The sequence below is a fragment of the Daphnia pulex genome, chromosome 8 (genome assembly GCF_021134715.1).
Source record: "Daphnia pulex isolate KAP4 chromosome 8, ASM2113471v1".
Classification (NCBI taxonomy): Eukaryota; Metazoa; Arthropoda; class Branchiopoda; order Diplostraca; family Daphniidae; genus Daphnia; species Daphnia pulex.
In genome coordinates this window covers 2,685,528-2,703,483 of record NC_060024.1, presented here as the reverse complement: position 1 = coordinate 2,703,483, position 17,956 = coordinate 2,685,528, and the positions used below count along the sequence as shown (strand labels likewise).

Below are 17,956 nucleotides of genomic sequence, written 5' to 3'. Positions count from 1 at the left end.
GTATGCTCATAACATTCTGTAATTATTACCATTCCTAAATATTATATTTATAACAGAAAAAGAAACAGTTGAAAGAGTGAAAAGAGAAAAAAACAGGAACAAATAAAAGGAAATCAGACAAAAAGACAAAAGAAGAGGAAGAAAATATAGAGAAACCGGTATAAAATAGTTCAAAATATACAAAAAAAAACTATGTGCTTTGACCAGGAAAAACGAAAAAAGTAAAATTCGAGACAAAATAAAGGACAGCAAATCGATATTAAAAAGGAAAAAACAGAGAGAGACTTGAAACAGAAGGTGTCGTAAATGAAAAGGATAACAAAAGATCTAAAATCAGGAGCAGCCAAGAAGACGATGCAAACAATTAATGTGTCTTCTGTTACCTCCCCTCCTCCGTTCCCATTTGACACATAATCTCTTTCACCAAATTACCAATGCCAAGAAGGTAAAAAAGAAATTACAATCTTCTTTCCACGAGCGTTATTTGTTATTAATTTGGTTTTTCAACGATCATGAAGATGCGGACATCCTTTTGCCACACAACTCTGTTATTCCTTCGTAAAGGGAACCGGAACTGCCGACATTACCAAACAGTCAAGCAAAGAAGCGAGTTCTAAGAATTAATTTGTCTCCTCTCTCCTCGCCTCTCTTTCACCGTTCAGCAAACGATCGACTTCTTCAAATTTCTCACTTCCTCTGCCTCACTGTCATAATCGAGATAATCATCTGAATCGCTCTCTTCCTCTTCTTACTGTTCGGATTCGTCAGTGGTTGGCGTTGGGGACGTATTGGACTCATTGGTAGACTCTATTGGTACTTGCTCCATTATTTCATCCGGCTTCTGTGGTAACATGTCGTCTTCAAACCAGTTAATACTGAACTGGTTACGTCCATTTTTATCCGTTTTGAAATTCCAACCATTCTCTTTTCAGGAGGAAACATGACTTGAAGACTTGAAGGAGTTAGAAAAATTCAAATGGATGAAACACAATTTGCTCTGAGAACCTGTTCAAGTAAGGCAGTCTTGCATGGTGGTAGATTTCTTTGGTCTTCTTCTTGGGCTCATACTTAGAAGCAAAGAGCTAAAATCAAGCATCGTCAACATGTAGTTCCAGGTTTGGATTGGTGTTTTTAGCAATTTTGTTCAGTTCACAAGTGTACTTTTCAATTTGTTTTAACGTTTCATTTGGAATAGCTTCACTTGAGCCCAGCGCAGCAAATGCTTTTTTATACGTCTTGTTCTTTTTCAGAAGTTTTAAGGGGATCAGATTTCCCTTCCCAGTGAAGGAAGTCATCGGAATCTGATCACATCTGGTGTAGGCTTGAAATCCAGCGAGAGAATTACACAACTCCGCGCCACGCTCTTTTACAAGAGCCGTAACATTGGTCAATTTTTGTGTATTTTTTCTGGCTATTCCAGTCTCAAAGTAGATTATATTGTTCTTGTTAATTTATGAAAAAATTGAAATACTAACGAAAAGAACATCCGTATTAGATGATCTGATTACTACAGTTGCGGGACATTTTATCGAAGCAGCGTGCGCAATTATCTGTTGTTTGGATTAAAATAAGGTAATTACTGATTTCAAGAACAAATCAAAAAAAGGAAATGACTTTCTCCTTTATAATCTTCTTCTTGAGAACATTTCATATCAATTTCCTCCAACGAGGCGATTGCTACGTCAGCCTGTCTAAAAGGAAAGCACGATTCTCCTTCGGTGAGGAACAGAACCTTATCTCCAAGGATACAAGAAAGAGATGGATCACTGAATCTATTTGAAAAAAGCTTCACGAATTCTTGTTTGAAGCTATCACTCAAAACTGAGTAAAGAAAAGTGTATCTTGGTTATCTTTGAACTCCTAAACGAACTCAAACGGCACTTTTAAACTCAATATATAATGGACTAATTTGTTAGTTGACGATCAGTGGAGGACTCATAAGTCATTTCTATAATGCTTGCATTGATTTCTTGCTCCATGTTATATTGGAATTGAAAATTTGTTAGCCAGTTTTTTACGGATGTCATGTTCTTATCGACTAATTTTCACCATATTTATAATCATAATTTCAAATGCTACATGGTAAATGCAATAAAAAATGCTAAGTAAGTATAGACAATTCTTAAGCGTGAAAAAAATTTTATAAAAAAAACTCTAGATTAGAATTTGACAATGAAGAATGCAAATGGAATACAATTGGAGAATTTGTATGAAACACAAACATATCCCCATCTTTATCTGTGAACCTTAGCGAGGTTATTTAAATCCTAAAAGATTTAAATTGCGATTTAAATACACATATCGGGTAATTTGATTTTGATATATAAATAATTTTTCTTTCGAAGACTTTTTCTGTGATTTTTCGATTTTAAATATATTTTTTACATCTTTCCAAGCCTTCCAACCTCTCAAATGGGGAACACTAAATGGTACAATGTTTTTTTTTTAATTCGAATAAAAGCCCCTTGGGTGCATTCGGTATTTAATAAGTTAAGTTTTATTGTAGGAATTGTTTGTTTTCCTTCGTAATAGGATAAAGCAGAGGTATAGAAACTCCCAATAAAATAAATTTGCCTTTTTTAGTTGTTTGAAAAAGTCGATGACAACGTTAGTTTGTCATTGGTGAATAATGAAGTGGTCGTTTTGGACTTTAAGAAGTTTACTATTATGTTTTTTTTTACTTTTGAGGTAAATGTGGAAGTGTACCAGTAAGATCACGTTCCGCTTCTTGAAGGTAGGAACTTGTTTGCATGTGAAAAGAGTGCTTTTCATTTTCTGGATCGCGAATTTTATAATTTTTTATGGGATTTCTCTTCTAGTACTGGTACTTGTCTTTAACTATTTGGTGTGTTATTTTTATGCCTTTGGCTGACTATCCAATAAAATCAGTTGTGCTCTTTTCATATTGGTAACCTCTTTTTAAGACATTTAGTATGTTTCAGTTCTCTAAAATAAACATTGATTATCAATTGCCTTTTCCTTCCTTTTAAAAAATTCAATTAAAGATAGTAAACAAGATTTGTTTATCATAATTCAGAAGCTGAGCAAAGTATCTTTAACATTTGTTTGCTTTCATACAATTGATTTGTGAAACATTTGATAAAAAAATTAATGTAGCGACAAATTGTTATAAAAGTAAATTTGTTTACAATTTCTATTACAGCATACAATTCAAACAATTTGTGATATCTTTTCTCCTATTACATCGAAATTTTCTCTGTGATATTTTAGCAATGTTGTTCGAGTAGTAGATCATTTTATTATCTGTATTGTGACAAATAAGCTGTAATAATGTTCTGGTTTTTGGGTTTTTTAGTAATGGGAATTATAATTTGTTAGTACACAGCTGCGGTAGAGTACTTATTTTACATACTTAATAAAAGGCCAGTTACACTTATTTTTTATCGTACTTATATTTTTCTCCTACTTTTCTGTAATTTCTAGCTGCCTATGTCAGTATGTAAAACATACTGATTCCTAACATACTTACAAGCCATAACATACTAAAATTACTGAAAGGGCTTCTTCTTAAATGGTACTTAAATATACATGATGATACTTATTTTTAAATGTAACAGAACATACTTATTTAATATTTCACATTTTTTAATTGCAAAGAAAACATTTACTTCTTTAATTGTTTATTTTGAAACACGTCACGACAGCATATAAAATAAACACAGAGGCTATTAGAAATCATCACACAGTCTCCTGTAGAAAGGAAACCAAAAAACCTTCAAAGTTATTAATAAAATTTCTCCAGTTGGACGGGTCGCCTTTTTTCCTCTAATAGGAGATTCTTTGTTGCGCAGACAGTAGTACTCCAGCAAAAGTATTAAAGTAATACGCCATACACGGCCGGGTAGTGACGGTCAAAAACATAATACAAGCTTAGTAAGTTGAACATAGCCTCTCCCATACTTTTCACAGCAATGTTTTTAAAAATTCATGAAATAACCACAGACAATTAACATAGAATGAATGCTCGTTTCAGAATAAAAAAAAAATAATAACAGAGCTGAAATTCACACCGGAATAATTTACGTCGACAGAATTTCCTTTCTGAAATTAAAAAAAAATCACGATTGGTAATATTATTTCTTTTGCTCTTTTTTATAAACTTCACGTGATTTTATTACTGATGTTTTCGACTTTGCTCCTTGTTTTGAGGAACACAATGGGTTTACAACCAATAAAATCATGAGTGTGCCTCTAACTCCTTCATCAAACTTTGGCTTTTTCATCCAAATGAAGTAGCGCCTCAAATTGTCAATTAGATCGTCAAAATTACTCCTGAAAAGGCCTTGGCCTATCACCGAAACAGCTGGTATTTTCAGGATATCCTCTTTAACCTATATTGGACAATCATGCAAAAAATTACATAAAACGATTATAAAGATTAAATCTTAATCCGTATTAGGTTGACAAACTCCTTGTAATGTGGAATACTTTCTAGAATCACGCTTTTAGTTTTCTTGTTGTTTGAATGGACAAAAGAACGTCTCGAATAAAACTTTGCCATACGTCCAATCTCATTATCACTCCCATCACCATCATTTTCTGTCATACTCGACGCCTTATCTTCGTTGGCAACAAGTGAATCAGCAGCTGCAGCAGCAGATTTGACGGAATTTCGCTTAAGTTTCCTAACATCCTTCGTTTTAGATGATCCCGTTTGGTTCTGAATAACTTTAACTATTTTATCTTTTACAGTTTCCTACAAGGAGATAAAAAATTTATTTTGTTAGTACGTGAGGCACTGTAATAAAAAAACGATGAGCAACTTACATATGAACAGTTTCTTCCCACGTCTTTCAGACAAGGATATTTCGTGACAATCACGTCGGCGTATTTTCTGTATTGATTTTTGAATCGATGAGCTTGATGAGTTTGCAATAGATGCTTGGCGCAGACCAAAATAAATTGGTTGTAGTGAAGAGTGAGTTGACCTTCTTTGATAGCTTTAGCCAGCTTTTCATTTATTTCCCAAGGTTCTATCCCTTCTTTGGGAAGAGTGACTGCGACGAAACGAGTATCAATTGAATTCGAAAATGAAAAATTAAGTTTAATTGAACAGTCTAAGAACATAATCATTAGATAGAAAAAAATGTAATACCAAAAACCGGCGTGAGAGGATTATTGGGATGAAGTTGACGTTGATGATTTTCCACATCAGGCTGAATACCAGTCCCCTTTGCAATAGCAACTGTATCATGCCGAATTATTAATAAGAAACAAAAAACATTAAGATTTAACCAACAGCTAATGATTATTCCTTATATTGGCCTAATAACATACCAGCAACAACGCGAGCACCTGCTGATGGATGAATATGAAGTGCTGTGTTTTTCTTCTTTGGCAGACAAGGGTTTTCATCATTTCCCAAAGTATCCGTTACAGAAGCTGAATATCACAATAAATAATTAGAAAACTTCAATCTCTACATAATAAGATGGTAAATGATTAACCTATTTGAGTACTGCTGAAAGCATAAGTTCGTTTTCGTCCTATCTTAGCCACTTTAGATTTTGCTAGTGACTTGTTTTTCTGTGCATAAGAGTCGGAATCAGATGTGCTATTTAAAAAATCAGTACTGCCTGATGAACTTGCTGCACTACATTCTGATGACATAGCAGTATCAATATCAGTGCTCTTCTCAGTGCTCTTCTCAGTGCTAGAGTCTTCGTCACTTCTTTCCATATGACCAATTGATGTTTGATCCTCGTCTCCTTGAATACTAAAGACAGAAGGAATAATATTCCCTTCATCGAAGTACGAGTTGACTACATGGAAGTTGGCTGCATCGATTCCAAGTTGATAAAAATTCACATCATCTCCTAAGAAATAACAGCAATAGCAAATATAAGATAAATCTGGCATAATTCCTAAAAAGAAGTAACAAGAACTTACCACCGTCATTCACTTCATCCAAGCACGAGTTGACTACATCCAAGTTGGCTGCATCGTTTCCAAGTTGACAAGCATTCACATCATCTCCTAAGAAATAACAGCAATAGCAAATATAAGATAAATCTGGCATAATTCCTAAAAAGAAGCAACAAGAACTTACCACCATCATTCACTTCATCCAAGCACGAGTTGACTACATCCAAGTTGGCTGCATCGTTTCCAAGTTGACAAGCATTCACATCATCTCCTAAGAAATAACAGCAAGAGCAAAAGAGATAAATTTGGCATAATTCCTAAAAAGAAGCATCAAGAACTTACCACCATCATGACTTTTACTAGCATTGTCATCTATCAGAGCAGTATCTTCAGTTTGTCGTAGCTTTACTAGAAAATATTTTTCCAAAACATCAAACACCGTAGACAAACTGAGGTCTATAGCTTGCCCGTAGTCTTCGTCATATTTTAGCAGAAGAATATCATTAATAGGTGTTAATTTACTTCCACCTAGATAAATAATAGAGCAAGCTGCCAACAATTCTTTGTAATGCAGATTCCTCAGCACTGCAACGTCGTTTCTTTGTGTACTGTTTGGTATGAGAATACATTTGACTTGCGTTTGATGTTTAAAAGAACAAAATTTCACAAATATTTTTTTTATTAGCCATGCTTGAATTATTATTTGGAGACAATACGAGCGAAAGAACTGACTACTTTATATCAGCGATATCAGCAGACAACTTGGTCGGAAGAGGCTTACATACCTACCATTCCTTGATTTTATTTTAAATATACCTAAACACTCTAAATGAACGTCAGTCCAACTCCTCGCCACCTGCAAGGCTTCGTCTGAAGCAAGCAGCATACAATTTTTTTCCCAGCATTACTATTGAAATAGATTTGTTTTATTTTAGAAATGATAGTAATTGGGAATTAAATGGATTTCATTATCATAATAAAAGGAATACATTGGAGCATTAAAACTTAAGTCACTACATGGAACAACAGCAAATATGTTTAATGCGCGATCACAAAAAGAAAACCGATCGGGGCAAAAACATGTCGTTTCCAATTCCTCCATTACCAAATATACGTTGCCCGCCACAAAAAAATCAGCAATTCTAAAAAAAAACTGGTTTGCTTTCCAGATCCAGAGAACATGCTGGACGCCTTAAAAATACCGTTTTCTTGTTGCAAATTCTACCAGCGATTTTCAGTGATTTAAGCGGTTGGAATTTCGAATTGGTAATCAAATCAGTTTTTTCGTAAGCGATGTGTGCCCACCAAGCGTACTTAATATCTATCGGTGAATGATGACCGTGAACAGTGAAATTTTCCGCATTCCCAAAGAAATGTCCTTCGCCATCCCTTGCAACGTCTAAGCCCACTAGCTTTTGGTGGTGGGAGGATAGTGACCAAGGCACATTGCTAAAAATTGCAGTTTCTATTCATATTTTTTTTTATCTGGCATTCTTTGACTCATACCGGAAGCACAAAGAATTCCTAAAAGAGCGCCAAACATTCTTATTTGATTAGCCAAATGAAGAAGCGAATGAAGTTTTGGTGTTATTGCCTTTCCAGGTTCATCAGGGTTTTTTGGGTATAGCAAAACATGGTTGGTATTATGAATTTCGATATTCTTTTCAAGTACCGTCAAGTCCTTCTTAGAAAATGAATAGCATTGAAGTGAAGCTGTTATTTATAGAAGTAGAAGGAAATTTGCGTAGTGTGGATCGTCACTTGAAACAAACTAAGCCAAAATGACGGCTAGAGCAATCGCAACTGAGCCCATTTCAGATGACGAGAATGAAAGTTCAGTTAAATCCATAACCTCTTTCTTTCTGATCGGAGGTGGAACGGTGAATTCTCTATCACACGATAACGTTGATATTTTGCGATTTACGACATCCAAATCTAACTTTATTGTTACAATAAGATGACGAAGTAGTTTTCCGACAACCAGATTCAAGATGCCCTCGTTTACAATGTGCATTAAGTCATATGAAAATATTTTAGTTGGATCAACGTATCCTAGTCTAGTGAATGGGCAACGACGGTTCACTTCATAGGTTGTAGAAAGACCTTCTCTTTCAACCTAAGTAAGTTCTACGTTTTCAATTTGCAAAACATGAACTTCGTGAGTGTCTTTGTCCCGAAAAACACAATTTGATTCAAGATGAATCAGTTCTATGTCGTCACGATCAATTAAGCAAGAACGACAATGCAATTTTGCTGCACCTACTCCTTCCTTAAATCCAGCAACAAAGTTTGACGCAGGAATATCCCCTACAAAATTCACTAACATCCCAAACCACTTCCGTTTTTTATTTCGTATTGTTAAAGTAACACCATCAAGAAGAAGAATCAAATCATCTATAAAGGGTTTTAAAAACACTTCTACCCCACGATCTTTTAACAAGTCATTACTCACAATTCCAAGCAACTGAATGCTTCTTAAAGAAGATCGGAAAATGGGAGGAATGTTCAATAATGTCCAGTAAAAAACGCAGATTTTGTGTTTACCTTTTTCGCTACCAAGTGGATTTGAAACTTCTACTTCGTCTATATATACTTGAAAACACAAAATCTGGCCACTGTGTTTTATGTACAATGGGTGCTTCTTTATATAACTCCCACTCAAAACATCGGAATAATCAGTGGGGTTTGCTGAACTGTGATACGAGCTAAAATTCAACATTACGATCAAAAACAACTTTAATGGACAGAAATTGCTGCACTGATTCTAGGAAAGGTATAAAATATCCGATCTCAAACACTTCATAAATTATTTCACCAAAATTTGGGTCATTAATCCATTCGTAAGATGGTTCATTAGGATTCAAAATTATTTCCCTTGGCCTAACGGCTGGGAAGAATTTATTCCAGGTTGCTTCTAGTCGGTATCGAGTCATTTGTTCTTGTTGATGAACTAGTTGAATTGCTTTGTTAAACGCTGTACTACCGAAAATGTTGTTTGACACAACAGCCCACAGGTTTTCCTATAAATGAAACAGATAGAGAAATAAGCATGTATGAATTACAGTAACAAGATAAAAGTAATCAAGAATATGAAAATACATTTGCTGTTTGTCAAGTGCTTAACTCCAGCAGTTCTTTTCATTGACACCATCATGTAAATAGCCACCAATCCAAATTATCCAATTCTATATCTATATTTATACCTGAATCATAACCACATTCCGGTCATAGCTATTCCGAATAATATCTGACACCAACATCAGTGCTTGAAAAAGAAGAAATTTTTTTTGTCTTAGTTGATACAGCATTCCTGCCTCCCACTCAAATTCAGTTATCGTCTATTGATAAAATGTTTGCCCAGAAATATCAAATGCTTCAGGTGCAGCAACATCAACAATGCCATCATCAGGTCCAAGTGGAACTAAATAAAACAATAAGACATTTCTGTTTAGTTTTTTACACTCGTAAAATATAATTTTTACCAAGTACTGACCTTGAATGTTCCCAGCATGGATAGGTTGTAGGAATTTAGTCTGATTTCCATGGAATTTATTCCAGTGACGTTGAAATGAGACAAAAAGATAATAATGTTTGTTGCAATCGGTGGCTGGATGTCTACATATTATGTGGAAGGGTAAACTACTACTGTGTTTCTGTTTTACATGCTTAAAAAATGTAGTTGGGTCATCAACTGAGATTAATAGAGTGCACATAGAACACTGCACTGTATTTGCTGGCGGCATAATGCCTTGATGTAAAAAACAACGCACTTGAATCACTTTCTTGCACTTTCAGTTTGGTTGATGGTGCTTCTTGCACTTTCTTAAAATTTTGACGTTTGTAGCAGACGCAGACAACTGCAGCACAAAAATATTGCAGTTACATATGCCGACGACACTCTTATTACAAGACATAAACGTTTTTAGTTTGCACAGTAAATGAAGTAGGAAAAAACACTTTTTTTTCCCATAAAATACTTATTTGAAAGTTTTTACAAGTAAGTTTTAGAATTATAAAAAAAGTACGTTGACTTCGGCACTTTATTATTTAAAAGTACTTTATTCCTCTAAAAAAAATTATCTAAAATCATTTGTTATATGTTTAAGTATGTTCCGTGTGATAAGTACGGTAAAAACAAATAAAAGTATGGAATTTCCCGATTTAAGTACCCAAAAATCCCTACTTAAATTCTACCCTACTTAAGTACTGTTCAGTGTCCAGTACATACTTAAATAGCAGGAAATAAGTACTCTTCCGCCGCTGTGTATAACCTCAATATTTTGCATTTATTACTTGCTTGGGAAGCTTGTTGTTTTTCTCTTGATTAGAGTTGTGATATTAGATTGATAAGTTCAACTTTGATTTTGGTTTCTTCGATATGCTCACCTTTTTTTATTTAAGTTTGCCGAAATTAAAATATATTTTCACATTCTTATATTAAGAATTGTTTTTGTTCATTTTAAGTACAATGGGTCGTTAACGTTTGTCGGTTTTTTTGTGCAGAAATAGTGTTGGAGCTAAATTGACTTTTGTTCAATTGTTTTGTTTCAATTGTTTTTCATTGTTTCCCTATAATTCAAATAAAGAAACATTGCATTGAAAATATTTTACGGTAATTTTTTTAAAGAATATTTCACCGAAGACAAATTGATATTGACAAACATTTCTGGTTTTATATGCACCCGTTGTTTGCAAGCCATAAATTTATTCTTTGATTGGTGTTTTGCTTTACATAATATAAATTTGGTATTAAGTACATTCTTATTTTTATAGTTTTCCAGTTACTGACACAATTCGTGACCATTCATTTTACTTCCTGTTTACTTTAAATTATTTTTTTCTATTTGGTTGGGGAAAGATGTACTTTGCGGGGGGAAGGGAGGCCCCCGCAGATTTTCTGGGCAAGATCGTTGCTGTTCAAAGCTGACACTTCGATAAGAAAGAAGAATTGTGTTTGAAATCTGATTAGTCCCCACCTGCCCTACTTCCCTTCATGTTTACGTTTCACGTCTCCTCGGATTCATTCTCCATCAACAGGATAATAGCTAAAGCCACACAGGTGGAATCCCGTTTCTTTTCTGAAGCTTAATCCCGTAATGATTGAATTTGAGTGATTGGCGGCCGCATGGGCCATGCAATAATGATCATCCCCAAATAACCATTGATTTCTGGAAAGCCTTCCGTATTCTCACCTAATCACTGATCATTAATCACTCCTTTTAATTCTTAATTATTAAAATCATCTGGCCAAGCTGGAAAACCTTATAATCTTACGTCTTATCCTGTCGACACAGCGCTACTGGTTCGTAGCTTCATGTATGTCTGGCAAAAACAATATCACGGCTTTAAGGGGTTAGTCTCACTCTTTCCGTGCTACCGGTAGGCCACACATTTAATTTGGTTTCTTGTCGTTGTCCTTTCTGAGTTGCCGGACAGTCCATCCTATTCATGTCACCGGCCCTTCTTTCCTGATTGAGCTGCCGGACCATCTATTCTTTTCGCGATAATTTGTTTCATATGTTTTTTGAAAGGTTCCATCTTCTTGAGTTGCCAACCCTTCGTGCACCCGTCTTCTCCAACTCCGCAAAGTGGAAAAAGGGTTTGACATCGCTAATGTTTCTCCGTAAGTAATTTTTTCCGCTCATCTCGGTTTTTCGACCCTCAAAAGGACAGTCAGCTCTCACCCGTCTCTCGGTTACATATAATTAAGCCTTTATATTCATTATCTTTAGTTATTTATTATTGCTCCTTCTTTCCAGTTCAATTTTCTATCAAGTTTTTTTTTAAAGTTCCAGTTTTATTTTATCTTTAATTTGTTTTATTTTTTATTCAACAATTGGTTGTTCCTGATCCGAATTTCTAATCATCTGATTAGAAATTCTCTCTAATTCGAAGGTGTTGAATTGATGTCCGGGTACAATATTCGGTTAATCACTATTAGGGATGCTTACGAGGGATTAACTGCATTTTACCTATGTATAGTTGCTGGGCTTACCGGCTCTTTTTCATTTGAACCGTACAACAGACAACGTGAAATCGAAGGAAATAGTTGAATACCGAGGACAGAAAAAGAGAACAGTTGAAAAAAATAAGGATGGGAACTTTTATCGCCAAGTTTACACGGAATTTACGGGGAATTTGTATACAGTTTCAATACGAATTTTTAAGAGGACATATATTGTTCTAATTTGCAACAAACAGGAACGTAGATGCTGCACTTTTTAATCCGCACTTGGTCGCTTGGCACAACGGTAACAAACGTGTTCTTCATACCATACTACTGCTGAATTTCCAAAGCATGACCATAGAAATACGGATGAAATATGTGGTACAAAAAGTTACGAAGGGCAAGCATGTCTTCAAAGTTCACAAGAACCTTTTCGGATTCGTACTTGATAACATTTCCTCCCAATTACTATATGTTGTAGGTGAAAAATATTAATTTTGTTTTTTGTTTCCTTTTACAGATGTCGTAGGACTGTGCCTCGCCCGAGAGAAACTCCTAGTTGCAACTGAAAAAGAAATTTTTCACCAAATAGGGCTGTTACTCATGAGTTCCGGTGATGAAGACGGGGGCGTAGTCCAAAGAAAAAAAAAAGACTACGAAAAAAGCCGTGCTAGAAAATCATTTTAAAACTACAACAAACGACGCTGATGGTGATGGAAACAGCAGTACCAATAGTGAATCCGGAAATTAATTTGTTTAATGGGGTTTAGAACAGTAACCGAATTATTCAATAAAAACTGTTTCAGTATCTTCATTTATAGCATTAGGGCAAACATAAATTACATCCTGATGGGGAAACTACACTGCCCCAGCTCAAAAATTCATCACTTGTTTCTTTATTGGAAAGGTTCCCAGTTGTGTTGCAAGGGGAAATCGGCTTTAAGATTCAAAATTCCCTTGTGAAATCCCACCTGCTTTCCGGCAGTGCATATATTGATCTAGCTATTCAGAGCCCCATCAACATCACACAAAAAATGAAGCAGAGCGAACAACAATTGGATTTGCTCCGCGAAAATATGAGAAAAGTCTGAAAATTCTGTGTTCTTCTGGGTTTAGTTTGGGGGGGATGATGCATAAGAGGTGTTAACTGACAACACAATTCTTAATAATGGTTTTTGTCGCTTCGCCCATTTGAAGTGGTTTGCCGGCATTGCCGATAATTCATTGAATGAATCAGACGAGAAACACTGTTATTTAATAGCTTTTGCATTAATGTAACGTAACTAATTATTACTTTTAAATTTCATAACTCTTTTACGATCCATTTATTTAACTGTTCCATGTTTTAAAAACAAATCGTAGTGTGTCCTATCTTTTTAAAAAGATATTATCTTTTTGAAAAATTTGGCCTCTTTTAGAGAAATTTGGTGTAAATCCTACTAGCTTTGCGGTAAATCTCAATTGTCTACGCAGGTAGAATTTCCGCCAATTCTCTTTAAAAGTATGGCGTGCCGAAAGTATAGCAGGCCGAATCCATCAAAAAAAAAAAAAAAAATTCAACTAGTGCCATCTAGCGGCCAAATAAAACAACTACGTGCAAATTGCTTCAAATTGTCAGCTACATGCGTTAGCAAGGTACCCGAAGGGATGTTTTAAATTTTTTTCTATTACAAAAAATCAATAACACTATAGCGCGCAAGAAGGGCCTGATATTGGAATTATTACACAGACAGAGAGTTAAACGCAAGTAGATTATCAGGAGATAATTTACAAAAATAAGTTAATAGTCGGGTACTTGGGCATCATCCCGTGGTGAGACGGACAGCCCGTACGCGACAGATAGCTTAAAAGTGCTTTTTTATTTTTTTCCCTGTTTCCCAAGCTTACGTTAGCTTACATTAGCTTATATTTCATATAGTAGCCCAAGAGTTAGGTTTGTTTTGCTTAACGTAGCTAGATTTTTTTTATTCCGTCGATGATGTTTGTCTTCAAGCTTTATTAAGCTGAAAATTACTTATATTTTACCAAGCAGACTTAAACTCAGGTCATACTTTTTTTAGTAAGCTTGAACTTACTTTTACTTTTTCTTCCTTGGTTTTGATTCACCCGGATTCACCTTAAAGTTACTTAAAATAATAAAAGTAATGAAAATAAAAGCTTGGACAAGCTTTCGTTTTATCATCTAGGGAAAAAATAAGCTGAAAACAGCTAAGATTTTCTTTTTGATTTTATGCTATATAATTCTTAAGTTAATGTAAGCTTATTCTATGCTATGATTAGAAAAGTAACGATTATATAACCTGAAAACAGCCGAAAACAGCTAACTTTTCTCCTAATTAATAATCAGCATATGCTGCAATCAATATGTACATCATCTGCTCTCTTAATCTGGATTCTACAATGTAAATTATTATTTTTACCGATAAATTGACTATTTGATAGTCTTATTTCTTACGGATATACCCTGCGCTTTTCAACTACCTGCGCCATATCAACTAAAGGCTAAATTTAGATCGAGATATATATTCAATAAGAACAATGTTAAAAGTAATAAGTGATAACGATGCATTAAATTAAGGGAAAGAGAAAAAGAAGAGAAGAGAAAAATATATCTGGTGTAATTTTGGCAGTATTCATTATTGAGAAATTTAACATATCAAATAATGCCACATCAGGACCAACGGTGACCGTCAACAAAGAACGCAGCAACCCCTCATCACATCAGCAATTGGATAGGTGACCCAGAATTTACGAAAAAGCTTAGAAATATAAAAGTTAGCTTAGTTAAGCTTAGAGAAAGGTGCGCGCGCGCCATTTCTTTATTTCCCCCTTTTTTCTAGGATAGATGAGAGTAAGCTGAATCAAGCTTCAGAAAAAACAGCAATTCTTAGCTCATCACGGGAACAGCTATGTTTAGCTTATATATTTCATGGTTCTGTGTGTTGCAAAGTTAAGCTTACTAAATCTTTAGTAAAAAACGAAATTTTTGCGTTTTTTCTAAGCTTAAAAAAGTACTTTTAAGCTATCTGTCGCGTACGGGAGGTGTGTCACAGCGAACGGAAGCCACATCCCATGACGCGTCGCTTCCTTTCACAAAGGCAGTATGACGAGTCTGCGAGGCAAAATATACTTCGATATCCCATTCCAACCTGAATGCTTTGTTCAGTAATGTGCATGCTGCAAAGAATTAAATCTTACCTGCAAAAGTATTTGAAACATTAATTTGCATATAAATTTAGATGCAAAATAAATGTGGCTCACCATGTACAAATCAGTTTCCTGACCTGACTGTCAAATACATCGAAGACCTGCCCCAAAAATATTTTGCCATGATCTTAGAATCTAAATCTATTGCTGGACTCCCTTTCTTGGCTGAAACAATCACCAAACGGTCAATTATTTGATTCACAGCCCCCATTGGTATGCATTCTTCTTCTGGAACAGAGATGATTAAGTCGTCAAGAGTGTCAAGTCAAGGATAGCCAAATCCAGAAGCATTTTTGATTTGATATTAGGTGGCACAACTCCCTGTCGGATGTTTCAACATTATTTTGATTCTCTTCAACGCTGAAATTCTCCAACTGGAATAGTTAGAACACTTTCATCACTATTAGATTCACTTTCTGAATCGCAAAAGAGAATCTTTCCTGAAAGTAACATAAAAAAAGTTGATCAATAACTTGTTTGCGTTGATCCATTTCAACATCCAGCAGTACCCACTTCTGGATCATACATCTATATGTTACCCTGTTAAAACTATATTTAGAAAATATATGAATGAATTCTTATTACATGCTGGTATGAAGGGAATTTGATTGATTTTCCAAGCTATATGGTAGGCCTGTAGCAGCCTAGAATCATAGGATTTACAGCCTTCTTTTCATTCGTATTGACAATCTCCATAGTGGAAACATTGAGCAATATGTGATGAACCAATCTAAAAGAATTAAAAGTGGATAAATAATTTGTAGGAGGAAAATATCAAAATATCTTCAATACGGTTGAGCTTGAGAAGAATTGCGCGCAGACGACGTTCAGTGTTTTGAAAAGGCTGCCATCTATGCATTGTTACGAAAATTGTTACGAAAATTACTCATCTCCAATCTTACGAATAATTCTTTTAAAGCGCGAAGTTTAAAATGTAAAAAAAAAGTTTTTGTTCAAGTTTACACTGGAAAAGTCAGCTTCTGATTTGAACGAAGAAATTCAGTAAGTAATGGGGATCTTGTGTATTGAAAAATTATTGAATTTCTGAATTGTTTTTTTATAGGTAAGAAAAGTAATCATTTTTCTTTGCAGTTTTTGACGATAGCTTGATTAATTTTGGATATTGCTGGAACCTGATGGTTTTGTTTCAGATTGATCCTCTTCATCTTTCGAGTCTTCATCTGTGTCGCTGCTTAGAATGTCATCAAGCCAGGCATCCATGAGTGGTGGGAGTATTCCCTTGTTTCTCGGTCCGAGAATCTCGGATTGATCTAGGTAGTGAAAACAAATGATGTTAGTGTTTATAAATTTTCCCTTTTAAACAGGTATATTGCTCACCATGAAACTTGCATCTTCATATAGTTTTTTATGGATGATGTTGGGGTGTATTTCCGTGATCTGTACTCCACGAATGGCAACTAGAGTTTTTTTTTTTTAAATTGATCTTTGATGGTTGCATCAGTGAACATCCAATGGATATCTTTGACAAGGATCTGGTAATAATTAAGTGTTTGAATCAAATTGTAATTTGAAAATTTGACGAAAAATACCTTGATGTCGGAATTGTGTTGTCGGATCACTATGGATTGTTCTCCTGAGTCGAGAGATAAATCGCATATCAATCCGTTAACATCTTGGGTTAAAAGGACAGTACAATAAGTTTGTTTTAGGAAAAATTGAAGTGAAAATTTTGTTACCAGTTACAGTTCCCGGCAAGGCTGATGATAAGGATTCCAAGTACTGGAATTGGAAACGTAGGTTGGCAAATGCGTCTTTTGCCTTTTGGTCCATTGTGACAATGTCGATGTGCGATCTTTCGTTGATGTAGATTTTAAAGGGATGGGATAAACGAGTGAATTTTTTGGAACGGTCTTCAACTTGTCTCACAGTACACGCCGTTAATTTGTAGATGCTGTCCACCTTTTAAAAAGAAAAATGTGAGTTTTTTTTGTTTATATTCGTAATATGTGTTTTGTTACCTTTAGTTTGTCGACCCATTTTGCCGAATTATCATGCCAGGCCTCGACGCGAATTTCACCAGTCTCGTCGACGAACACGAGATTGAGTGTGTTGACTTTCATTGGTAGTGTTTTGACAAAAGAACGAGCGAGGCGAGCAGTTAGCGTCCAACTGGGACAAAATAAAACAAAAATAAGTGGTGGTTAGTATGAGATGATGAGTTGTTGGGATGTAAAGGGATTAGGCTACTTACTTTTGAGAAGAAGTATTCACTTCAGAGATGGTTTTCGGGCCGAAAAGACTTTTGGCTTCTTCGTTTTCTTTTTTAAAAGCTTTTTTCATTGGTGATGGTTCTTTTTGTTTCTTTTTGGCGGGCCGTTTAGTGGCGGTTTCTGTACTTTTTAAAGCCATCCTCTTACCGTGTTGGAATTGAGACTAAGGCAGATTGGAGTTGAGTTTTTCTTTGTCCCCGCTTTCTCCTATAGGTTTGAGGTGGCTGTTCGGACGTTGGTTACAAGTGGTCGTTTCTGAATCGTTTATTGGTTCTAGGAAATGTGAGGTCACAAAAACTGTCGTTGATTTGTCGTTATTTTGTTTGGTTTTTCCAGAGTGATAGATGATAGAGGCTTTCACAAGAACCTATAGACTCCGCTAGATGACGCAGCCTGCCAAAGTTCATATTTTAGGCCTCAAATTGTTTTTGTTGTTGTGTTCTGCTGTTTCAGTTGTTTAGGGCAAACGGTGTTGTTTAAAAATGACGTTGGATGGGAAACTTGTTGCCCTGAAACAAATTAAATTGGATAAGCCAAATCTTCCTTGCAACAGAAAACTAATTATACAAGAAGCAAAAGAACTTGTGCAGCTTGATCACGTTAACATCATTAAGTGCTTAGGTTTTGAGGCAGCTGATTGATACTGTGAAGCGCAGTTTCCCTCTTTCTTTGAAGCTTGATGCAT

At 35.2% G+C, this 17,956-nt stretch overlaps 1 protein-coding gene and 1 long non-coding RNA gene across 2 annotated transcripts; one reads left to right on the top strand and one right to left on the bottom strand.

Annotated features, from left to right (window-relative positions):
• Nucleotides 1-8,517: 8,517 nt before the first annotated feature.
• On the top strand, nt 8,518-12,205 carry LOC124200444. Its single transcript, XR_006877308.1, has 4 exons — nt 8,518-8,659; nt 11,418-11,509; nt 11,869-12,026; nt 12,088-12,205. It is a non-coding gene; the product is annotated as an uncharacterized LOC124200444 (long non-coding RNA).
• A 4,755-nt stretch (nt 12,206-16,960) lies between these two features.
• LOC124200441 lies at nt 16,961-17,464 on the bottom strand. The gene is made up of 2 exons (XM_046596676.1): nt 17,253-17,464; nt 16,961-17,170 (listed from the first exon to the last, which is right to left on the bottom strand). The coding sequence occupies exons 1-2, from the start codon at nt 17,408-17,410 to the stop codon at nt 16,993-16,995; spliced, it is 336 nt and encodes a 111-aa protein (XP_046452632.1). The 5' UTR covers nt 17,411-17,464; the 3' UTR covers nt 16,961-16,992.
• Nucleotides 17,465-17,956: the final 492 nt, after the last annotated feature.